Source organism: Meles meles, chromosome 3 (assembly GCF_922984935.1).
Source record: "Meles meles chromosome 3, mMelMel3.1 paternal haplotype, whole genome shotgun sequence".
Classification (NCBI taxonomy): Eukaryota; Metazoa; Chordata; class Mammalia; order Carnivora; family Mustelidae; genus Meles; species Meles meles.
The window spans coordinates 33,049,041-33,074,799 of NC_060068.1; the positions used below are offsets into that span (position 1 = coordinate 33,049,041).

The 25,759-nt window shown below is 41.3% G+C and overlaps 1 protein-coding gene across 2 annotated transcripts; it reads right to left on the reverse strand.

The window, feature by feature from the left end:
* Window positions 1-1,399: 1,399 nt before the first annotated feature.
* On the reverse strand, window positions 1,400-24,364 carry LOC123938972 (T-cell-specific guanine nucleotide triphosphate-binding protein 2-like). Of its 2 annotated transcripts, XM_046000784.1 has the most exons (3): window positions 24,105-24,364; window positions 8,841-8,930; window positions 1,400-3,023 (listed from the first exon to the last, which is right to left on the reverse strand). In XM_046000784.1, the coding sequence occupies exons 2-3, from the start codon at window positions 8,878-8,880 to the stop codon at window positions 1,744-1,746; spliced, it is 1,320 nt and encodes a 439-aa protein (XP_045856740.1). In that variant the 5' UTR covers window positions 8,881-8,930; window positions 24,105-24,364; the 3' UTR covers window positions 1,400-1,743. The 2 variants fall into 2 exon arrangements, with proteins under 2 accessions (XP_045856740.1, XP_045856741.1); XM_046000785.1 differs by lacking the exon at window positions 8,841-8,930.
* Between the last annotated feature and the right edge of the window lie 1,395 nt (window positions 24,365-25,759).

Sequence of the window (25,759 nt, forward strand, 5' to 3'; positions counted from 1 at the left end):
GATGTATGTATTTGTAGCTCTCATCTTTTCACAAGTGTCTTCCCCAAAGGACCCATATGGACCCTTTGAATTTGTCTTTTTCTGTCTTAATTTGACACAGCTAAATTGGGGGGTGCCTCGGTGGCTCAGTGGGTTAAAGCTTCTGCCTTCAGCTCAGGTCGTGGTCCAGGGTCCTAGGATTGGACCCTGTGTTGGGCTTTCTGTGAAGCAGGGTGCCTGCTTTCCTTCCTCACTCTCTGCCTGCCTCTTCACCTACTTGTCATCACGACTTCACCACTGTCTATCAAATAAATAAATAAATAAAATCTTAAAAAAAAAAAGACCACTAAGTTGGAAATAAAAGGCCCAGGGATCTTGAAAAGGTCATGACTTCTGGAGGAGGGGAAGGTTGTATAAGACCAGTATCAGCCACATCTCGTTGATGAGATGAGAAAGATGGAGTATTTGCTTACTGTCCATGCTCTTTATAAGAATACATGGGATTTGGTGGCAAGAAAGTAAGCAGCCTAGATCTTGCTAGTGTTGATTCTGCACTGGGAACATGTATGAAAATCTAAGGAACAAAAATTGTTAAATGCAATGTGGCCATACAGGAGGGTCAAGAGTGCCTTCCCTTTGAATATTTCACATATGCATTATGCATGAAGTAGCACAATCATTCACTTTCTCCCTTTCTGACTCATTTCTGCCCTCCTGCAGACCTCTACTGAGCAGTGGGGGAGCAAGCAGTAGTTGGGACATTGTGGGCTAGTAGTGCTCTCCTCTTTACATCTGTGCTCTCAGTTCTCTGGGGTGAGCCTTCAGAGTAATAAGGCATCTGAGGGCAACCTCCTCCATGTATACCTGTTACACCATAAAATATCTATCTTACACCAGTGATGGGGAAGATGTGGAAAAATCTCAGTTATAATAAGAGCAGGGTTCTTATCTTTGAGCCTTGAAGCAGGTATTGTTGATTTTTCTGGTCCCATTTCACAAGTCTGATGTGGAAATTTGGGTGAAAGTGAAGCACATTATTCCTCCAGCTTGTCTAATTGAATTCATCTTTGCTTTCCAGTCTCATTCCTAACTCAACTTCACTCTCTCATACCTCCTGTCCCTCACTGTTTCCTGTTCACAGGTCTCTCATCTCATCTAATGTTGTAAAGTCTTAGAAAGATAAATCCTGACTTTGTTCCCTTCCCTCTGTTCCCCTGTAGTATCTGAAAATATGACATCCTGGAACATTTTCCAGTCCTCTTTCAATTTCCTTCCTTCCTGCTATAGTGTTCCAGTACACACTAAATTATTCACTTAGATATGTGCCTATAGTTGTGGATTGCCCTTACTCTGGTGAGAAGGGCATTGATCTGATGACTGGAGAAAATCATTCATGAAAAGCCAGTGAACAACAGTTATCTTGATTGTTACCAAATGTTTATTATCTTAGTAAATGGAGCAAATGTAAACTACTTCATAACACATAGAAATTAATGAAAACCATAGAATGCATTTTATAACATGATTTCAGAAAAATAGCTGAAAGAATGAAGAAAGAGATAGGTCATTGTTAAATCCCTTTTTGATGGCAGTGGAGTATCAATATGGAGCAATGCTTTTGTCCAATGAAGAGACTTTCTCTCCACTTTAGGAAAGATCTGGCCTTGTTGGTGGGTCGAAGAGGATCCCACTTACAAAACACAAGGCCTGAGGCCCATTTTTTTGTTTTTTTTTTTTTTTTTGGCATTCTGAGCCATCTCTGTGTCATTTTCTGAGGCTTAAGCTCTCTAAAGTCTTATTCAAGAGAATTTTAGCATCATCAGCCACTGTATCGATAAATTTCAAACGTAGAAAGTAGATTTTAAAAAACTGGAAGATGGTGGATGGCAGGCCTCCATTTATTGAACAATAGCTTTCAGCACAGTTCATGGCCTTATCTGCTATGTTGTCATCCTGCATAAGGAACCGGAAATTCAAGGATTTGGTGAAACTCTTGATATCCTCCAAAGACATGTTCAGCTTCTCTGCAGTCCCTTTGAGTGACTTCTCATCCAAACCAAAATGGCTCTGGTAATGTTTCAAGCACTTTTCCTGCTGGGGAAAATCAAAGCCATTAAAGCAGGCCATGAAGGGGATGAAGCTCAAAGCAGATGATTTTAGGGCATCCAGCCAGATCTTCTCCTTGAGCAAAGCTCTCTTCATCTCAATGGAAGCATCGGACAAATTGGGCAACAGAAGCGCAAAGGTGTAGCGCTTATGAACAGGGAGCTCCTTCAGCAGGGTCTCTTCCAGTGCTGGGAAATCAAAGTCATCCAGATCAAAGTTGGAGACCAAGAAGATGCATGGCTCAGGCACTCCAGTGTGGCTGAGGTTAGCCAGGCAGTTGTCTCGTATCTGCTGAAGCACTCTCTCCCTTTTGAAAGATGTGGGTTTGCGTTTCTCTTCATTATATAAATCATTGTCCACCTTGGTTCTAACAAAGTAGAACTTCTTGCCTATCTCTTTGATACTTTTGGCCAGCAAAGCATCATTGAGGCTAAACCGAGAGGAAGAAATCATGATGAAGAAGTCATAGGTAGCAAATTCCACCCTTTCTAGATATTCATGTGGTTGGAAATTGGGGGTTCCCGTTCCAGGCAGGTCCCAGAAGGTCACATTGGGATATCTGGGATGTTGATAGGGTGTTCTCTTCTTGGTAGTCTCCACAACGCCAACCCTTGCAGAACCCTCCTCTTCATAACTAAGTCCTCGCAGGGCATTGATGAAACTGGACTTCCCAGTGCCAGATTCTCCAATCACAGCCACATCCAGTGGAGCATTCTCTGCTGCCACAAGTGATTCCTCAATTATGTCAGCCACATCTTTTAGCTTGGCCTCTTTAAGGGTTGCTTGAATTCTATCAAGGTTTTCTTGAGAGAGGATTCCCCCTACCTTACTGATTAATGTGGTGTAGTGAGGGATAAAGTTGGTGGCCAACTGCTGACAATTCTTTCCTCCCAGGAAGTCATATAGGAACTGATCCATGCTGGCTAACTGTGGAACGTCTGTGGGAAAAGGAAATTGAATTAGGAAGACAAATGGAGCAGCAGAACAGACACAATGTCAGGTGAGGAAACACACAGGTCACAACAGCCCATTCCCATTCTCTCACATTTATTAATGTTACTCTGATTTACTTTTCCTGATGAATTTTGTTTTCATGCTACAGTAGAAGCTACTTGTCTACTATTATGTTTCCTATGTCACAAGAGTCAGGATCTGTGGAATAGAGAGTAACAGTACTCAAAGTTTTCACATCCTGAACCTCGGAGTCTGTGAATGTGTGACCTTGCATAGCAAAAGGCATTTTGCTGGTATGAAGAAGTTCAGGATCTTTAGATGAAAAGATTTTCTTGGCTAATCCAAACGGGCTCAATATAATCACAGTGAACCTTATAAGAAGGAAGCAAGGCCAAATGAAGAAAAGGAGATGGTGTGATGGAGGCAGAGATAGAAGTGAAGATCCAGAAAGATATAAGAAGGGTCACAAGATAAGGAATTCAGGCAGGTTCCAAAGCTGGAGAAGACAAAGAAATAGATTGTCTCTCGGAGCCTACAGAAGGAAGCAACCTTGCTGACACCTTGATTTTATTTGTTTTAGCCGCTGCCTTCGGCTCGGGTCATGATCTCAGGGTCCTGGGATCGAGTCCCGCATTGGGCTTACTTTCAAGTTTTTAATTTAAATTAGGGTTAGTGAACATAAAGTGTAATATTAGTTTCCAGAGTAGAATTTAGTGATTCATCATTACATATAATACTCTATTCTCATCACAACAAGTACACTTCTTAATACCCATCACCCATTGACATCTTGATTTTGGCTCCTTTAAGATTTCATTTTGGATAACTCTCTCTGGAACTAGAAGCCAATAAATCTGGGGTTGTGTCTTAAGCTGTTAAATCTGTGTTAATTTATTACACAACAATGAGAAACTATTGCAGACATTCTGCTTTTCCTAAAATTTCAATACAGAGCCCAACACACTTCCATTCTGCAGAAAGAATCAGTCAGGCCAATGCATTGGGAAGCACAGAAGAGTTGTAGACATAATTCGCCTCCCATCCCTTGCAACAAATATGGTCAGGACTTATCTTTTGGGAGAGGCAGGGGCCAGAGAAAAGCCCACCAGGATGTATGTGCCATAAGAGGGATAGCCAAGCTCTTAGTCCTTATGGTAATAATTGCCTCATGGCAGCTTAATGTCCATTTGTCTCACCTCATGAGAGAATTTGGGTGATATTTAGATCATGTAACAGGAAGTGGCAGAGGAAATAGATATGAGCTCTAATCTTCGCTATTCAATTCTGCACAGACTTGAAGTATAGATATCTGATTAAATCATGGCAATTCAAGGAATTTTTATCATTTACTACGAGAGAGGAAATTGTGATTTTAAAAATATTTATACCTACACAGTTGTGTCTTATGGGACTACCATATACTTTTACCAGTAAGGATGTGCTCAATGCTTATCCCCATCTTGCAAGTCCTGCAAGGAAAATTTTCAGAAGAGGGAGAATCATGATTCCCCAAAAATATATAAAATAAATGTGTGTTAAAGACTTTATTTATCAGCTTACTTATGAAGATGATATTACTTGTTTTTTAAATTTTTATTTATTTATTTGACAGAAAGAGATCACAAGCAGGCAGAGACGCAGGCAGAGAGAGAGGGGGGAGCAGGCTCCCCGCTGAGCAGAGAGCCCGATGCGGGGCTCAATTCCAAGACCCTGAGATCATGACCTGAGCCGAAGGCAGAGGCCTCAACCCACTGAGCCACTCAGGTGCCCCGATGATATAACTTGTTAAATGGGGAATCCCCAAAAGAGAAAATTATATTTCAAGAATACTGAAACAGGACAAGTTGCTATATTCTCGGGTGAGAGTGGGAAGTCAATTGAACTTCCACAGACGATGGCAGCTCCATACTGTAATGGTTAGTACTCTTGACTCTGAATCTCCCCAGACAGATTTTTATCTCTATGACTGCTGGGAGCTGTTTGTTTGTGTCCTCCACTTAATTTCACAAGCTCAAAGCCCTGGTATTAATCAGCAGATTTGTGAATGGTATCTTAGCATGAGGGCAGAATGATCATGAATGGATTAGTGCTTCAGAGACTCAAGATTTAGAGACTTCGGAGACCTAGCTGCCCATTCTGCCATGTCCACCTTGGAAGTGAGCTCTCACCAAATGCTGAAACAAAGATGCCTTGATCTGGGTATTCCTATACTTGAGAAGTATGAGAAGTATACTTCTGTTCATAAGCAACCCAGTCTGTGGTGTTTTGTTATAGCCTGGATGGATGGGAATAAATTCCCAACAAAAGAATTATTCTACAATGCTACAAATTATTAAAACTCATTGAGTTTTGAAGTAGCTCTATTGTATGAAAGGCGAGATTGCCTTTAAAGATGGGATAGTTTTGGGAAGACAAGATGGCGGGGAAGTAGGAGGAGGGGCCTTTTCAACCTGTACCCTTAAGTGAGCTGATAACCTACCAAAGAACTCCAATCACCCATGAAATTGGCCTGAGATCAGAATACACCAGCTCTCTCTACACCTTAAAGAACTGGAGAATCAATAACAAATCAAACCAATTTCACATGCAAGAAGGGAAATAATCAAGATTAGAGCAGAGATCAATGAGGTTGAAACCAGAGATACAGTAGAACGTATCAATGAAACTAGAAGCTAGTTTTTTGAAAGAATCAATAAGATCAATAAACCATTGGCCACAGTAATCCAAAAGAAAAGAGAAAAAGCCCAAATTCATGAAATTATGAATGAAAAAGGAGAGATCACAACTTACACCAAGGAAATAGAAACAATCATCAGAAATTATTACCAACAGTTATATGCCAATACACTAAGCAACCTAGATGAAATGGATGCATTCCTGGAAAGCTAAAAACTCCCAAAATTGAACCAGGAAGAAATTGACAACCTGAATAGACCGATATCTAGTAACAAGATTGAAGCAGTGATCAAAAACCTCCCAAAAAACAAGAGCCCAGGACCTGATGGATTCCCTGGGGAATTCTACCAAACTTTCAAAGAAGAAATAACACCAAATCTCCTGAAGCTGTTTCAAAAACTTGAAGCAGAAGGAAAACGTCCAGACTCTTTTTATGAAGCCAGCATCACCCTGATCCCCAAACCAGGTAAAGACCCTACCAAAAAGGAGAATTTCAGACCAATATCACTGATGAATATGGATGCAAAGATTCTCAACAAGATCCTAGCAAACAGGATCCAGCAGCACATTCAAAAGATTATCCACCATGACCAGGTGGGATTCATCCCTGGGTTACAAGGATGGTTCAACATTCACAAATCAATCAATGTGATAGAAGAAATCAATAAGAGAAGACAGAAGAACTACATGGTCCTCTCAAATGATGCAGTAAAAAGCATTTGACAAAATCCAGCATCTGTTCCTGATGAAAACGCTTCAAAGTATAGGGATAGAGGGAACATTCCTGAACTTCATAAAATCAATCTATGAAAGACCCACAGCAAATATCATCCTCAATGGGAAAAAGCTTGCAGCCTTCCCGTTGAGATCAGGAACACGACAAGGATGCCCACTCTCACCACTCTTGTTCAACATAGTATTAGAAGTCCTAGCAACGGCAATGAGAAAACAAAGAGAAATAAAAGGTATCCAATTGGCAATGAAGAAGTCAAACTCTCTCTCTTTGCAGATGACATGATTCTTTATATGGAAAACCCCAAAGACTCCACCCCCAAACTACTAGAACTCATACAGCAATTCAGTAACGTGGCAGGATACAAAGTCAATGTACAGAAATCAGTGGCTTTCTTATACACTAACAATGAAAATACAGAAAGGGAAATGAGAGAATCAATTCCATTTATTATAGCACTAAGAACCATAAGATACCTGGGAATAAACCTAACCAAAGAGGTAAAGGATCTGTACTCAAGGAACTACAGAACACTCATGAAAGAAATTAAGGAAGACACAAAAAGATGGAAGACCATTTCATGCTCTTGGATCAGAAGCCTACACATTGTTAAAATGTCTATACTGCCTAGAGTAATCTATACTGTTAATGCCATTCCGATCACAATTCCACTGGTATTCTTCAAAGAGTTGGAGCAAATAATTCTAAAATTTGTATGGAATCAGAAGAGTCCCTGAATTGCTAAGGAAATGTTGAAAAACAAAAACAATACTGGCGGCATCATGTTACCCGATTTCAAGCTTTACTACAAAGCTGTGATCACCAAGACAGCATGGTACTGGCATAAAAACAGACACATAGACCAGTGGAACAGAGTAGAGAGCCCAGATATGGACTATCAGCTCTATGGTCAAATAATCTTCAACAAAACAGGAAAAAATATACAATGGAAAAAAGACAGTCTCTTCAATAAATGGTGCTGGGAAAACTGGACAACGATATGTAGAAGAATGAAACTCGACCATTCTCTTACACCATACACAAAGATAAACTCGAAATGGATAAAAGACCTCAACGTGAGACAGGAATCCACAGAATCCTAGAGGGGAACATAGGCAGTAACCTCTTCAATATCAGTCACAGCAATTTCTTTCAAGATATGTCTCCAAAGGCCAAGGAAACAAAAGCAAAAATGAACTTTTGGGACTTCATCAAGATCAAAAGCTTCTGCACAGCAATGGAAACAGTCAACAAAACAAAAAGGCAACCCACAGAATGGGAGAAGATATTTGCAAATGACAGTACAGACAAAAGGTTGATATCCAGGATCTATAAAGAACTTCTCAAACTCAACACACACAAAACAGATAATCATATCGAAAAATGGGCAGAAGATATGAACAGACACTTCTCCAATGAAGACATACAAATGGCTATCAGACACATGAAAAAATGTTCATCATCACTAGCTATCAGGGAGATTCAAATTAAAACCACATTGAGATATCACCTGACACCAGTTAGAATGGCCAAAATTAGCAAGACAGGAAACAACGTGTGTTGGAGAGGATGTGGAGAAAGGGGAACCCTCTTCCACTGTTGGTGGGAATGCAAGTTGGTGCAGCCACTTTGGAGAACAGTGTGGAGATTCCTCAAGAAATTAAAAATAGAGATTCCCTATGACCCTGCAATTGCACTGCTGGGTATTTACCCCAAAGACACAGACGTAGTGAAAAGAAGAGCCTTCTGTACCCCAATGTTTATAGCAGCAATGGCCACGGTCGCCAAACTGTGGAAAGAACCAAGATGCCCTTCAACGGATGAATGGATAAGGAAGATGTGGCCCATATACACGATGGAGTATTATGCCTCCATCAGAAAGTATGAATACTGAACTTTTGTAGCAACATGGATGGGACTGGAGGGGATTATGCTGAGTGAAATAAGTCAAGCAGAGAGAGTCAAGTATCATATGGTTTCACTTATTTGTGGAGCATAACAAAGAACATGGAGGACATGGGGAGATCGAGAAGAGAAGGGAGTTCAGGGAAACTGGAAGGGGACATTAACCATGAGAGAGTACGGACTCTGAAAAACAACCTGAGGGTTTTGAAGGGGGAGGGGGTGGGAGTTTGGGGAAACAGGTGGTGTGTAATAGGGAGGGCACATATTGCATGGAGCACTGGGTGTGGTACAAAAACAATGAATACTGTTAGCTGAAAAAAAAAAAAAAAGGATGGGATAGTTTCCAATGGAGACACCCATTAAACATCCTGCTTATTCCAAATTTTCTTAAAACTTTCTGATAAAAAAAGAAGAAAAAGAAGCATCTTCAGACTGTGGTATTCTTTTCTCCAAATTGGAGGGCATGAACAGCTGGATGAAATCTTACCCTTCAATGAGTCAGACTTGCACGTCAATCCTCCAAGCATTAAGTCAGTATGTCATCATTGCAAGTACGCTATTTGCTCACTCACCAGCCCTGGAGAGAAAGGAGATTTCTGATGTCAGAGATTTTTTATGTTTCTACTAAAACAAAAAGTGCTGAGTCTGGTGTAGTGTCCCTGGAGCCCCTGGCACATGAACAATCCAGAGACCTATACTCCCTGGGAAATGCAGACACCATTCTCCTGAGGTCACTGCTCTGAACAAGGGGCTGGAGTGATTCTGTTCTGCCTGGGTAAAGTGTGAAAACAACAGGACAGATGACAGCGTCTGACTTGAGCTCCTTACGTCATGAAATCTGTTTGGTGTATTATAACAAAAGTTCAAAAAATTACCCATTGGAGTTGAAGGAAATTGGAAGGGAAGATGAACCATGAGAGACTATGGACACTGAAAAACAACCTGAGGGTTTTGAAGGGGCAGGGGGTGGGAACCAGGTGGTGGATAATAGGGAGGGCACGTATTGCATGGAGCACTGGGTGTGGTGCAAAAACAATGAATACTGTTACGCTGAAAAGAAATTTTAAAAAAGTGAAAAAAAAAGTTACCCATTGGAATAGATGCAGTAGATCAAAATGAAGGGTAGGCAAACTGTTGGTCAAATCATTATTCAGGTGTATGCATTTGCATGCATGCCTGTGTGTTGAGTGTGTACTTAATTCCTATGTGAAATGCATCTTTTATGACTGGTCTCTTTCAGAAGACTGAAAGCTCTGCTCGCAGGGTCTGGTTCTCTTGCAAGAAAAACTTCCCTCGATAGTTGAATCTGCTCTCTAAGCTCCCTCTCTAAAGGCCTATGTTTCTTTACTCAGGGACCCTCAAACCGTGTTCAGATAGAGGAGATCATAGATGTAACATGAGAAGGATCTGCAAGTTGGGAGCTTGGGGGGCCACTTGCTCCCTGGGATGATTTTTGACAGCCTCTCCTCAACCTCTGTGTCCATGTCTTGGAGGCTAACACACAGCAATATCTGCACATGGACCACTCCTGGAAGACTCTGCAAACTCTCCCAGAGTTACCTATCTCCCACCCTGACCTGGCAATGTCACATGGGCACAGTACTGTCTTAAAAAGTCTCATGAGTAGGGTTGTCTAGTACTAGGTGCAGGGGAGGGACAAAATGAACAGGTATCAGGGGACAGGATCGGGGTCCAACCTGGGTTCAGGTGAGTGGACATGTGCAAAAACCATGTTTGGGTCAGACATAGTCACAGAAATGGTCTGAAAAGGGGTAGGTATATGCTAAGCTGCCATTCCCATCCTGGATAGAAGGGGTTATACCCTTCCCCACCCTCTACTTCCTTGGGTATGTATGTATACATACATATGTGTGTATGAGGGTGTGTATGAGCTGGATTCAGCATTTCAGGTGACAGATTTAGGAAGGAAGATTAATTTACCCATCAACAACTAAGTGAAAGGAGTACAATGGTATATCATGCTCCATTCATCTAGCATAAATATGTCCTATACCTGCTGGGCACTGAGGGCACCAGGTAGAGTCTAGGGAATTATTTACTGCAAGTGCAAGATCTGCCTGTGTATTTTCATGATATCAAGCCTCTAATACGGGATGAGACATTACTGTCTTGGACTTTAACTTTTTGAAGAGACAGGGTTGTTTTCAGTTGATCTAGCACATGAGAAATCAAGGTGAGATGTTGTGATGGGATTTAGACAAACCAGGAAAAGAATTCAAGGGCTCTAGGCCAGGTCTTATATTCTGGCTGGCCTGGGCCCCACAGGACCATGAATAAGGTCATCCAGCCTTACCCATCCCATACTAGGGTCAAACTTATAGGCAAGAAGAATACACAGTGAGGGGGGTCAAGATGCCGGGGAAGTAGGAGGAGGCACCATTTCAACCTGTACCCTAAAGTGAGCTGATTACCTACCAAAGAACTCCGACCACCCATGAAATCAGCCTGAGATCAGAATTATACACGTCTGGATCTCTACCGGAGCAGAAGACGCCAGTGGCAGGTAAAGCAGACTGGGAGTGTCGGACTGATATCCGAAGATAAACAAAAGGGGGAGGGAGCCACCAGAGGTGACCGATTGGAAAGTAATACCCCAACACGAGAGTGCTCTGCATCTGGGGACCAGCATTAACTTGGAGTCTGGTTGAAAGCACTCAAAAAAACAAGGAGCAAAGTATCGCGGGGGGGGGGGGTAATAGTGGGAACCTGGGCAGTTAGGGTCAGGGACCTAAGTCCCCCGACCCAGGACAGCCTCCCCTGGCGCTGAGCCAGAGAGAGTGCGGCAGAGAAATCAGGCCTCGGTCCCTGAGCCGCCAGTGCTCCTGAACGCCAGCGCCCCCGAGAACGAGTGGGGTCTGGCTCCCGTGAGGGGCTGGGAGCCTGGCCAGATAGCAATCCTGAAACGCGCGCGTCCCACACCCTCCCTCGGAATACGTGCTCATAGGCGCTAGCCTGGAGCTCTGGCATCCGGAAAAACCAGACATTCCCAGCCCGGGACAGCGGGAAAACCTCAGTGGGTGATCTCTGCTCCAAACCTCTCTGGCGGTCTGGAGCTGCCTAGACAGCCACCACTGCCCTGGTTTTGGGTACAACAAGGAGCGCATCCCCAGGGACAGTGACTCAGAACCGACTCAGCCAGCAGCTTTTCCAAAACATTCTGGGGCTTCTCTCTGAGAGGGAGGTCGGGGTGCAGTTCGCTCTCCTCTAAACCTCCAAAAACCATCAAAAGCTGTCAAGGCGAGAGAAAGCAGATGAAAGAACATAAAAACCCCCAGAGAACAAAAGGCTGAAAAAAACAGTTTCCTCAGAGCTCACCCCCTTGAGGGGAGCGGGAGGACCTAACTCAGGGAACATCATTGTCTGAAAACCCACGTGGCAGGTCCCTCCCCCAGAAAACCAACCAGGAAGGAAGAAAAAAAAAAAAAGACTACAAGAGAACAATCACCATTACTTCATAAATACAACTTTTATTTTTAACTCTTTACCAATATTCTGGTTCTTTTTTTTTTATACATACAGATAATTTTTTAACCTATTTACCATCACACCGAGATGTCCAGTACATCAAATTCTTTAATAACCTTCTAACCTGAACTTTTTGATACATACACCCGTGTTTTTCTTTTGTTTTTCTATTTTTTTAATTCTTTTTTAATTTTAACTTAGTTTAGTCTAGTTTATTCTTGTTTAATTTTTATTTTCTACTATACATATAGAGTTAAACTTCAAGGTAATCCCCTTTCCCCAATCAATGCTACCCCTATAGGCAAACCAGTTTCTAATCCCCCTGTAACTTAGGAAAGTTGAGTCCCTTAACAAAAACATCAAGATACCTTCAGGAAGAATCAAAATAAACTTCCTCACCCACACTGAGAATCTATAACCATTCTCCCAATTTTTCCTTCTGTCAGTGTTTCTGTGAATTTGTGTTTGTCCTGATAATATATAAACCTTATACTTGGGGTGTTTTCTGATGAGGTTCTTCCCTTTTTTTTTTTTTTTGCTTATATATACATATTTTTTTCTCTTGTCATATACTTTTATCACTCTTTTTGTCTGTCTGTTTTTGTTTGTATACTCCACAAATCTTACCTTGTGGCCCATTTGGGCTGAGCCTTCTCTTGTATCTTCCCTTTTTTTCCTATCTCTCTCTCTCTTTTTTTTTCCTTTTTTATTTCCCCCTTTTTTTTCTTTCTTCTTCTCTATTTCTTTTTCTTTGCTTTTTTCTCTCATTTGGGTGGGGAACCCTGATTGCACAGAAGCGTTCCAGGGTGCACATTGACTGCACCACAATCGATAACTCCAGCTGCATCTGTTTAGTCATCTCTTACCAAAATGATTAGGAGGAGGAATACCCAACAGAAGAAAAATACAGAGGATGGGCCTTCTGCAACAGAGCTAATGGCTATTGACATAGACAATATGTCAGAAAAGGAATTCAGACTAACAATTATCCAGGCAATAGCTAGGCTGGAGAAAGCCATGGATGACCAAACAGAATTGATTAGGGCAGAACTGAAAGCCACCAGGGATGATGTTCACAATGTTAGGGCAGAACTGAAAGCCACCAGGGATGATGTTCAAAATGCTCTCAATGAGTTCCAATCCAATCTAAATTCTCTAAAAGCTAGGGTAACTGAGACAGAAGATAGAATTAGTGATCTGGAGGACAAAGAGATAGAGAGAAAGGATCAGGAGGAAGCCTGGAACAAACAGCTCAGAAGCCACGAAAACAGAATCAGGGAAATAAACGATGCCATGAAACGTTCCAACGTCAGAATTATTGGAATCCCTGAAGGGGAAGAAAAAGAAAGAAGTCTAGAAGATATAGTGGAAGAAGTTGTCTATGAAAATTTTCCCAATCTCACAAATGGAAACAACGTTCATGTACTAGAGGCAGAAAGATTTCCTCCCAAGATTTTTGATTCTCAAAAGTCTTCACGGCACCTTATCGTTAGAATGGGGAATTTTGTTTCAAGAGAGACCCTCTTAAAAGCAGCTAGGACAAAGAAGCTTCTTACATACAGAGGAAAGCCCATTAGAATAACGTCAGACCTTTCCACAGAGGCCTGGAAAGCCAGGAAGGGCTGGCAAAATATATTCAGAGTACTAAATGAGAAGAACATGCAACCAAGAATACTCTATCCAGCAAGACTGACATTTAAAATGGATGGAGAGATAAAGAGTTTCCAAGACCGGCAAGGCTTAAAAGACTAGGCAACCACCAAGCCGACACTGCAGGAAATATTAAGGGGGGTCCTTTAAGAGAGGAAAAATCCTAAGAATATCATTGAACAGAAATACAGAAAGAATCTATAGACAGAAAGACTTCAAAGGCAACACGAAGTCAATAAAAACCTATCTCTCAATAATCACTCTCAACGTGAATGGCCTAAATGCGCCCATAAAACGACACAGGGTTGCAGATTGGATAAAACGACAGGACCCATCCATATGTTGTCTACAAGAGACCCATTTTGAACCTAAGGATACACCCAGACTGAAAGTGAAGGGATGGAGAAGCATCTTTCATGCCAATGGGCTTCAAAAGAAGGCTGGAGTAGCGATTCTCCTATCAGATAAATTAGATTTTAAACTAAAGACTGTAGTCAGAGATACAGAAGGACACTACATAATTCTTAAAGGGACTATCCGCCAAGACGATCTAACAATTGTGAATATCTATGCCCCCAATATGGGAGCACCCAATTACATAAGAAAACTATTAATCAAGATAAAGAGTCATATTGATAGGAATACAATAATAGTAGGAGATCTTAATACGCCTCTCTCAGAAATAGACAGATCATCGAAGCAGAAAATTAATAAAGAAATAAGAGCATTGAATGAAACATTGGACCAGATGGACCTCATCGACATATACAAAACATTCCACCCTAAAACAACAGAATATTCATTCTTCTCAAGTGCACATGGAACCTTCTCCAGAATAGACCACATACTGGGTCACAAAGCAGGACTCAACCGATACCAAAAGACTGACATTATTCCCTGCATATTCTCCGATCACAATGCTTTGAAACTGGAGCTCAATCACAAGGAAAAGTTCAGAAGGAACTCAAACACCTGGAAGCTAAAGACCACCTTGCTTAAGAATGCTTGGATCAACCAGGAGATCAAAGACGAACTTAAACAATTCATGAAAACCAATGAGAATGAAGACACCTCGGTCCAAAACCTATGGGATACAGCAAAGGCGGCTCTAAGGGGGAAATACATAGCCATCCAAGCCTCCCTCAAAAACATTGAAAAATCCAGAATACACCAGCTGTCTCTACACCTTAAAGAACTGGAGAATCAACAACACATCAAACCAACTCCACACGCAAGAAGGGAAATAATCAAGATTAGAGCAGAGATCAATGAGGTTGAAACCAGAGATACAGTAGAACGTATCAATGAAACTAGAAGCTGGTTTTTTGAAAGAATCAATAAGATCGATAAACCATTGGCCACACTAATCCAAAAGAAAACAGAGAAAGCCCAAATTAATAAAATGATGAATGAAAAGGGAGAGATCACAACTAACACCAAGGAAATAGAAACAATCATCAGAAATTATTACCAACAGTTATATGCCAATAAGCTAAGCAACCTAGATGAAATGGATGCATTCCTGGAAAACTACAAACTCCCAAAATTGAATCAGGAAGAAATTGACAACCTGAATAGACCAATATCTAGTAACGAGATTGAAGCAGTGATCAAAAACCTCCCAAAAAACAAGAGCCCAGGACCTGACGGATTCCCTGGGGAATTCTACCAAACTTTCAAAGAAGAAATAACACCAATTCTCCTGAAGCTGTTCCAAAAAATTGAAGCAGAAGGAAAACTTCCAGACTCTTTTTATGAAGCCAGCATCAGCCTGATCCCCAAACCAGGCAAAGACCCTACCAAAAAGGAGAATTTCAAACAATATCACTGATGAATATGGATGCAAAGATTCTCAACAAGATCCTAGCAAACAGGATCCAGCAGCACATTCAAAAGATGATCCACCATGACCAGGTGGGATTCATCCCTGGGTTGCAAGGTTGGTTCAACATTCGCAAATCAATCAATGTGATAGAACAAATCAATAAGAGAAGAGAGAAGAACCACATGGTCCTCTCAATTGATGCAGAAAAAGCATTTGACAAAATCCAGCATCTGTTCCTGATGAAAACGCTTCAAAGTATAGGGATAGAGGGAACATTCCTGAACTTCATAAAATCTATCTATGAAAGACCCACAGCAAATATCATCCTCAATGGGAAAAAGCTTGCAGCCTTCCCGTTGAGATCAGGAGCACGACAAGGATGCCCACTCTCACCACTCTTGTTCAACATAGTATTAGAAGTTCTAGCAACGGCAATCAGACAACAAAGAGAAATAAAAGGTATCCAAATTGGCAAGGAAGAAGTCAAACTCTCTCTCTTCGCAGATGACATGATTCTTTATATGGAAAACCCCAAAGACTCCACCCCCAAACTACTAGAACTCATACAGCAATTCAGTAATGTGGCAGGATACAAAGTCAATGTACAGAAATCAGTGGCTTTCTTATACACTAACAATGAAAATAGAGAAAGGGAAATTAGAGAATCGATTCCATTTACTAGAGCACCAAGAACCATAAGATACCTGGGAATAAACCTAACCAAAGAGGTAAAGGACCTGTACTCGAGGAACTACAGAACACTCATGAAAGAAATTGAAGAAGACACAAAAAGATGGAAGACTGTTCCATGCTCTTGGATTGGAAGAATAAACATTGTTAAAATGTCTATACTGTCTAGAGCAATCTATACTTTTAATGCCATTCCGATCAAAATTCCACCGATATTTTTCAAAGAGCTGGAGCAAATAATCCTAAAATTTGTATGGAATCAGAAGAGACTCCGAATTGGTAAGGAAATTTTGAAAAACAAAAACAAAACTGGCGGCATGACGTTACCTGATTTCAAGCTTCACTACAAAGCTGTGATCACCAAGACAGCGTGGTACTCGCATAAAAACAGACACATAGACCAGTGGAATAGAGTGGAGAGCCCAGATATGGACCCTCAACTCTATGGTGAAATAATCTTCGACAAAACAGGAAAAAATATTCAATGGAAAAAAGACAGTCTCTTCAATAAATGGTGCTGGGAAAACTGGACAGCGATATGTAGAAGAATGAAACTCGACCATTCTCTTACACCCTACACAAAGATAAACTCGAAATGGATAAAAGACCTCAACGTGAGACAGGAATCTTTCAGAATCCTAGAGGAGACCATAGGCAGTAACCTCTTCGATATCAGCCACAGCAACTTCTTTCAAGATATGTCTCCAAAGGCCAAGGAAACAAAAGCAAAAATGAACTTTTGGGACTTCATCAAGATCAAAAGCTTCTGCACAGCAAAGGAAACAGTCAACAAAACAAAGAGCCAACCCACGGAATGGGAGAAGATATTTGCAAATGACAATACAGACAAAAGGTTGATATCCAGGATCTATAAAGAACTTCTCAAACTCAACACACACAAAACAGATAATCATATCGAAAAATGGGCAGAAGATATGAACAGACACTTCTCCAATGAAGACATACAAATGGCTGTCAGACACATGAAAAAATGTTCATCATCACTAGCTATCAGGGAGATTCAAATTAAAACAACATTGAGATACCACCTGACACCAATTAGAATGGCCAAAATTAGCAAGACAGGAAACAACGTGTGTTGGAGAGGATGTGGAGAAAGGGGAACCCTCTTCCACTGTTGGTGGGATTGCAAGTTAGTGCAGCCACTTTGGAGAACAGTGTGGAGACTCCTCAAGAAATTAAGAATAGAGCTTCCCTATGACCCTGCAATTGCACTGCTGGGTATTTACCCCAAAGATACAGATGTAGTGAAAAGAAGGGCCATCTGTACCCCAATGTTTATAGCAGCAATGGCCACGGTCGCCAAACTGTGGAAAGAACCAAGATGCCCTTCAACAGATGAATGGATAAGGAAGATGTGGTCCATATACACCATGGAGTATTATGCCTCCATTAGAAAGGATGAATACCCAACTTTTGTAGCAACATGGACGGGACTGGAAGAAATTATGCTGAGCGAAATAAGTCAAGCAGAGAGAGTCAAGTATCATATGGTCTCACTTATTTGTGGAGCATAACAAATAACATGGAGGACATGGGGAGGTGGAGAGGAGAGGGAGTTGAGGGAAACTGGAAGGGGAGATGAACCATGGGAGACTATGGACTCTGAAAAACAACCAGAGGGTTTTGAAGGGGCGGTGGGGGTGGGGTGGGGTGGGGTGGGGTGGGAGGTTGAGGAACCAGGTGGTGGGTAATAGGGAGGGCACGTACTGCATGGAGCACTGGGTGTGATGCCAAAACAATGAACACTGTTATGCTGTAAATAAACAAATAAAGGAATAAAAAAAAAGAATACACAGTATGCTCAGGGACAGAAGAAACCCCTTCATACAACCAAATCAGTGAGCCTGGAACTCATCCAGGAGATTGTCTCCGTAGAGTCATGATGGCAGTTCAGGTCTCCTAGAAACTCTATGTACCCCATAAACAAGAACCCAGGGTATTACTAAGAATGGTCAAGAGAGGTCATAAAGAAAGCTTTGAGCACAAGGATAAGGGAGGGCTACTCTTAAGTATTCTTATTCCAGAATATTCCTCCAGCCTAACCCAGGCTAGGACTCCATCTTTTATCTTTTATTCAGCATTATCCGTACATGTTCTTCCTCACCACCATGTCATTCACTCCCTCACTGGGCTCAGGGCACCTCCACTCCATGCAGGAGGAGACACCATTCTTGCTGACCTATTGGACTTCAAGTTTGTCACAGGGGATCCTGGTGGAGAACACTTCAGTCTTTGTGGGCAAAGGCCTCAGTGGATTCTGGTCTCAAAGCAGATGAGATGTGATTACATCATATTTCATGAGCTTCTTTCCCTCTGAAATCCCTGCATCCTCTGATCATTTCTTTAGGCATCTCTATCTCCCAAGGAAGGGTCAAGTTCCCTGAAAAAGTCCTGAGAAGTGGGGACACTTCGTAGGATTTTCCCTCACACTTGCCAATCAGTGTATTTTCTTTAATGTGGAGTGAGCGTGGGAACAGAGATGGTACTGTGATTTCCATTCTTTCCCAAAATTTACTAATTTGGGGTGCATCTAGGGAGGGGTAAATGGTAGTTGATAACTATAAGTAGACGCAGGTCCCCAGAAGTAGCATCAGCATCCAGTCATCACTGGGGCTGGAGATTCAGCATTAACTAGGATCCCTTGTCCCCTCCTGTCTAGATAGAAACAGAGAATCAAACTGTGGGTTTAAGTCTTGGATCTCCATCATTGCTTGGATCTCCATCATCTACCATCATTGCTTTGTAATTCAAAGCTTGTTTCTTGTCTGTGAGACTATGTCTTCATTTGTAACCAGAAATAATAATGCTTAACTAATAGAGCTTGAGGAAGATTAATCAAGAACAGGCGTGCAGAAGATCCAGCCCAGACAGACTCACAGATCAGAATCTTCATGCACTGTGGTAAGAGTTGGAGGGAGTAAGAAGAATGAGAGGAAAGTCTTCCTCAGAGGTCCTATGAAGACCAGAGAGAATTCACCAAAGGGTTGCTGGTGGGCCTGCCCAGAGCTTCACCTGGACCATACAATAAAACTTTCAGTAAAGTCCTGTGAAGTGGTAGCCTAGCTTCCCTGCTTCACAGGATAAAACACTGGGACTCGGTTTCCAATGTGAAAATGTTCACAATGCCCTGGGGCTGAGTTGTCTGCAAACTCAGTTGGGAGTCTTGGCAGTTTCCTCATTGTGTGTGAATTCAGGGCTCATGTTGGATGAAAGCATCATAGTCTGGGGGACAGTGATACAATCAGGACCCAGCTGTGGAAAGACAAGCAGGCGGGGGTAGGTGGAGATGATCAAGAAGCTGCACCACTGGACTGAGGTCCTTCTGAGGCCGAAATCTGAGGAGTTGGATGTGAGGTCGATCTCCAGCAACATCAGGAGAACCCACTGATAGGTCTGGAAGGGAAGCCCTCATGCAGTAGAAAATGCAATTTTCACTGTTGTTAAAAATAAATTATTCTTGAAGATATATGCAGTGAGGATATGTGGGTCCTCAGGATTGAAGGGTACGGAAAGTTGGCAAAGGCTTACTTCTACCCTACAGACTTCCCCAGTGGGACATCCTACTTAACAGTCTGGGTGGAGAAGTACCTATACCTGCCTGGCTCCTGACTGAATGACCCTCATGATGTTCTTTTGTTCAAGTCCCCTCTGTCTATAACTTGCTTAGGAGCAGACTACTGGCAAAACAGCTGCAGAACATTCCTCAGTGGTCTCCTCTGAACCCCTAGCATGTGCACATCTCCTAAATGAGCACCTCTACTGGTTTTCTTTTCAATGAATATTGAAACATAATTTACACATTCTATGATTCATGCCTTTAAAGTTTTCAGTAGCTTTGAATATATTCACAAAGTTGTACACACATCATAATCAAATTTAGAGTATTTTCCTTATGCAAAAGATATCCTTTTAAAAATTGTGTTATTTTAGTCACCATACAGTACATCATTAGTTTTTGATATGGTGTTCCATGACTCATTGTTTGTTTATAACGCCCAGTGCTTCAAAAGATATGTTGTACCTCTTGACTGCCATCTCTCTTTCCCTCATACCATTTGCTCTTCAGATCTAGGAAACCCGCAATATATTTTCTGTAGCCAAGGATTTGCCTTTTCTGGACATTTCCTATGAATGGAATCACAGAATGCATAGTCCAATGGGCTGTCTGCTTTCACTGAGCATAATGTTTTGGGGTTCATCCATGTTGTGGCAGGTATCAGTACTTTTTTTTAAAATTTTTTATTTGTACTTTATTTTTATTTTTTTACCTTGCCCAATAATGATCTCTTATATGGATAGACCACTTTTCTTTATCTATTGAACAGTGGGTGGACAACTGTGTTAATTCCATCTGAGGGGTTATTGTAATAATGCTGCTGTGAACATTTGCATGCAGGTTTTACCTAGATGTATGTTTTCACCACTCTTGGGTATATACCTAGCAATGGAATTGCTGGGTCATTGGGTAACTCTGTTTAAATTGTTTTATTAGTTTTATTGAAGAAGAATGGGTATATATCATTGTATGAGTTTAAGACATATAGCATGATGATCTGATTTATATATACTGTGAAGTATACTGTGCGGTTACAACAATAGGTTCAGCTAACACCCATCATCTCAATAAGAGGAAAAGAGAGAAGAAAAAAGAGAACAGTTCTTCTTGTGATGAGAACTCTTAAGATATATTGCCTTAACAATGTTCTGATAAATCAAATGGGGACATTATCTATAGTCATCAGGTTATATATTACCTCCCTAGTACTTCTCTTATAACTGAAATCTTGTATCTTTGATCACTTCCTCCAATTTCCTCCTTCTTAACTTGTGCTTCCACCTCTCCACAAGTCTGGTCTTTTTTTCGATGAACTTATTTTATTTTATTATTTTTAGATTCCACACATCAGTTAGATCATGCAGTATTTGTCTGTCTGATTTATTTTACTTAGCATAATGCTTTCATGGTACACCCATGTTATAGATGATAGGATTTTTCATTTTCTATTTAAATTTTTGACAAAGTATCAAACATTTTTGCAGAGGCTTGCTGTTTGTGATCTAAATGCCTTTGCAGGGAGTTGGGTGTGGATCTGACATCCAGGTTTGGGTTACCAAATCTGATAATACCCCTGACACCCTGTTCCCCAGTCCTTCTAACTCCCTTGCTCTTATAAGGTCAATCACTTGACAATATGACAAAGCCGGCCCTGTTCCTTCACCCCCCCCCCAATATCTACATCCTTCACTGTTACTGTGCAGTACAATATGGCTTGAACAATTTATCTAAGGAGAGTGCCATAAGTATTGAATTATCTTGATCATTGCAGCTTTATAATATAATCCCAAGTCAGGAATCGTGTTTTATTGGGTGTAAAGTAAATGCATTTCCATCAGTGTTTATTGCTGCCTATCAGTTTCCCTGAAAACCCAGAGGCCTCATACCTCCTCTTTTGGTATTTTTGAACACCTGAAGTTCAACTTTATCTAATTGCCACCTAGTTCAGGTTATCAATATGTGTATTTTTCATTTAGGCTGAAAATTTCCCCTGCTACAAAGCTGATGTCTTCACAGTGGCACAGAAACTGATAGAGAACGTATTTCCCAGATGGGTATACCTTCCATAATCTCTAGTGATTGAGGCAGCCATTTCATTGGACAAATTATACCACCTTTAACAAAAACCTTGCAAACTTCTTGGAATCATCACTGGCCCTATCACCCTCAATCGTCAGGCAACTTTGTGAGATCTAATGGGATCCTCAAACTTAAAATTTTTAAACTAGCAAAAAATACCAGACATCCGTGCCCTAAGGTATTGCCTTTGGACTTGCTGACACTCTGAGGTACCCTCTTTGGACAATGTAAACTCACCTCACACAACATAGTCACTGGCAGACCAATGTCTACTGGTACACAATCTTCTGGAGATCCCTTGTTGTCTCGTGCTAGTATGACCAACTATGGGAAAATATTTAGTGTTTTACCATCTAGCCTGTCATCAATAGGTTAAAGATGTCTTCCAAGATCTCAATTCAAAGGATACTGTTGGTCATTGTCTAGAGTCTGGTGACTGGGTATTCTGGAACTCTCATCAAAAAAAATACAGCTTTTGAACTTGATCAAAAGGAATCTTACCAAGTGCTCCCAACCACTGAAATTACTACAAAACTAGAAGGTGTTGAATCATGGGTATGCATTTCACTGCTAAAGAAGGCTTTACCTGACATATTGTCCTTCACAGATGCTAGGGACCTCTAAGTCAAACTGAGGAAGATAAATAGCCAATATTGAAGTAGACAGCCTTCACCCGAGAAAGCAGATCAAGTCCTCATATTTTAACTAAATGTGAAGCCCTTTCTCCTTTTTCTCCTTTTCTTTACTCTGACATAGTCTTGGAGAAATAATGCCCTTAGCTATATGTCTGAGCCAGTTGCTCAGAAGGGGGAATAAACTGAAGAATGTAAAACAACCTTTTATTTTAGGCTAAGAGAAAAATCTAATCATGTCCCTAAATTTTCTCAAGTGAAATATGACATCACATTGGTTGGCTCCCTTGGATTTACATCACTGAGTTAAAAAAGACTAACCAGGACACATTCTTGACCCAGGATTTGCTTCCCTTGACAGAGCTATGCTTCCTGGTTAACAATTAAATTTACAGGACAATTTGATTAGGAACCTGTCCTTAACTCCCAAATATAATACAGAATTCATTGCTAAGAGCATAGCTACCCAGCAAAGATCCTTAGACTCTCTAGCCAAAGATTTTATTGACAATAAGACAGACTCTGATTATCTTTTAACTGAGTAAGAATTGTCTATACTGTGACCAACACCACCTGCTGCATCCGGATTAACACTTTTGGGGAAATTGAAACACAACTACATATGAGCACTGAACAAGCCACTTAGCTTGAAAAGATGATTCTTCAGTGGAGTCTTTCTTTGAATTATTCAGTTTTGAGTGTTTGGGTCCTGGGTACCATGGCTTCAAAGTACACTCCAACCTTTGAAAACTATCTGTTGATAAAAATAATAATAATCTGCCAGGTACCATTTGTGTTCTTAAAAATTTTTAAATGCATGTTCAGACATGCTAACCACCAAGCAAGTAATCTCCCTGAGACTGGAACTTCAGAAAATGAATGTAGGGGATGACTGATACCAAAACTGTGTACCTGAAAGTCATCACCAGTGAATTTTGTGGAGATTAAGGAAGAACATCACGACATGTGAATACCATGGAGAGAATCAACAACAGCTGTGAGAACAAATGAACAGTAGCTCAAGTTGGCACCAATCTCTAAGTTAAGCTGAGCATCTGATCAAAGTAGGGAAATTGTGAAAAAGAAGTTCCACAGGGGCCACATAGTCACAGGGCCATAGAAGCCACTTAAGTTAAGGCCTGGACTCATTAAACCAAGACCAAATACCTAACCTAACTACAGTTTCACTCCCCTGGGCATGTATAATTTAACCAGTCAGTGTACAAATTTCCTGATCAACGATGGGAAATTTGCTGATAGACCCTTCCCCTTCCCCTTAGGAGGGCAATCTCGACTAAAACAAGTGATTCTTAGTTAATAATTTCTTTCTTTTTCCTTCTTCTTTTCCTTTAAAAACATTTCCATTCCTACAGCTCAGTGAACCTCCTTCTTATTTGCTAGATTCATGAATCATTTAATAAATCCAATAGCTCTTTAAAATTTGTTCACTTGAACTTTGTTTTAACAGATAATGCATGCATTGTCTCCCCAGGGAAAGTATTTAGGTATGAGATGGGGGGTGTCTGATCTAGAAGTTCTTGGGGGAAAAGCCCTTTCCATTGACACCCCAGACATTCACATGATCCTTCTGCAGTTCACAGTAATAAGGTTTGTTCTCCAACCACCCTCTGAAAATGTCCCAAATAGTTAAAAACTCTGACTTACAGGCATCTACCAAACATCCTGCCCCTCAGAATTCCATGTCCACAGCACCCCAAATCAATTTTGCAGACTATCCTAACCTCAGACCTATAGATCTGTAATTCTATTTTTTGATCTGTACTCAATCCACAGTGGTTTCTTGCTTACCAGCTCCTGAAGGAGACTTCCAGTGTCAGAGTTGAGCTCTGAGTGTGTCCCCTGACAACACACGAAGTGCTGAGCCTGGTTGAAGTGCTCCCTGTAGCCCACAACAGAAACACTCTGTTGCACAGACTGGCCTTGCACTGGAACAGGCCCTGTGTGCTGCTGTGGTCACTGCAGAGATTAAATATGTACAATGCCTGTGAGGAACAGGCAGGATTTAAATAATCTCTGTCCACTGCTCCACCCTCAAAGGAATCTGGCCAGTAGTTGAGAAGCAGCCATCAGTGTAGAGCTCTGCATTTCCAAGAACAGAAAATGAAACTTAAGTTCTGAGGGCTCCTTTTCTGAGAAACAGAGCCATATCTGAGAATGGAAAGTGAAAGCCACCATGCTTATTGTTATTGTGTATTTTTGGCATTGTGAGTGAGAAGAGAGCACAGGATCCCCGGCTTATACACAGAGGGAGGAATATAAGAATAATGTCACACCTGTCCACAGAGACCTGGCAAGCCAGAAACAGCGGAAAGACACATTCAGGATACTAAATGAGAAGAACATGCAGCCAAGGATACTTTATCTAGCAAGACTGTCATTCAAAATGGCTAGAGAGATAAGGAATTTCCAAGACTGGCAGAAACTAAAAGAATATGTGACCACCAAGCCAGCCCTGCAAAAAATATTAAGGGGGTTCTATAAAAAAAGAAAAACACCAAGAGTAATATAGACCAGAAATTACAGCGACAATCTATAGAAAGAAGGACTTCACAGGCAACATGATGGCAATAAAATCATATCTTCCAATAATCACTCTCAATGAGAACAGCCTAAATGCTCCAATGAAATGGCACAGGGTTGCAGATGGGATAAAAAGACAGGATCTACCCATAAGCTGTTTACAAGAGAATCATTTTGACTCTAAAGTTACATCCAGGAGTGGGACAAGATGGTGGAGAAGTAGGGGACCCTGTTTCAACTGGGCCCCTGAAGTGAGCTGATTATCTACCAGATCACTCTGAACATACATGAAATCAGCCTGAGATGTAGGATTATACACTTCTGTATCAAAAGTTCAGGTTAAAATGTTATTATGGAATTTGATGTACTGGACATCTCACTGTGATGGTAAATAGGTTAAAAAATGATCTATAAAAAAAATGAACCAGAATAGTGGGAACGAATTAAAAATAAAAGTTGTATCTATGAAGTAGTGGTGGTTGTTCTCTTGTTGTCGTTTTGTTTTGTTTTGTTTTCTGGTTGGCTTTCTGGGAGAGGGGCCTACTGCATGGGTTTTCAGTCAGTGTTCCCTGAGTTAAGTCCTCCTGCCCTGCTCAAGGGGGTGGGCTCTGAGGAAACCGGTTTTTCAGACTTTTGTTCTCTGGAGGTTTTTAAGTTTGTTTGTTCATTTGTTTTCTCTTGCCTTGACAGCTTTTGATGGTTTTTGGAGGTTTAGAGGAAAGCAAACTGCACTCAGACCTCCCTCTAAGAGAGAATCCTCAGTCTGTTTCCCTCTGGGTGCTGCGGAGCACATAAGATCCCCTTGGCCGCTGCAAAGCCCATACCAAGACGCAGTCCCTGGGGACACAGGAACTCCTGCTTGTACCCCAAACCACGGCAGTGGCGGCTGTCTGGGCAGCTCCAGACTGCCAGAGAGGTTCCAA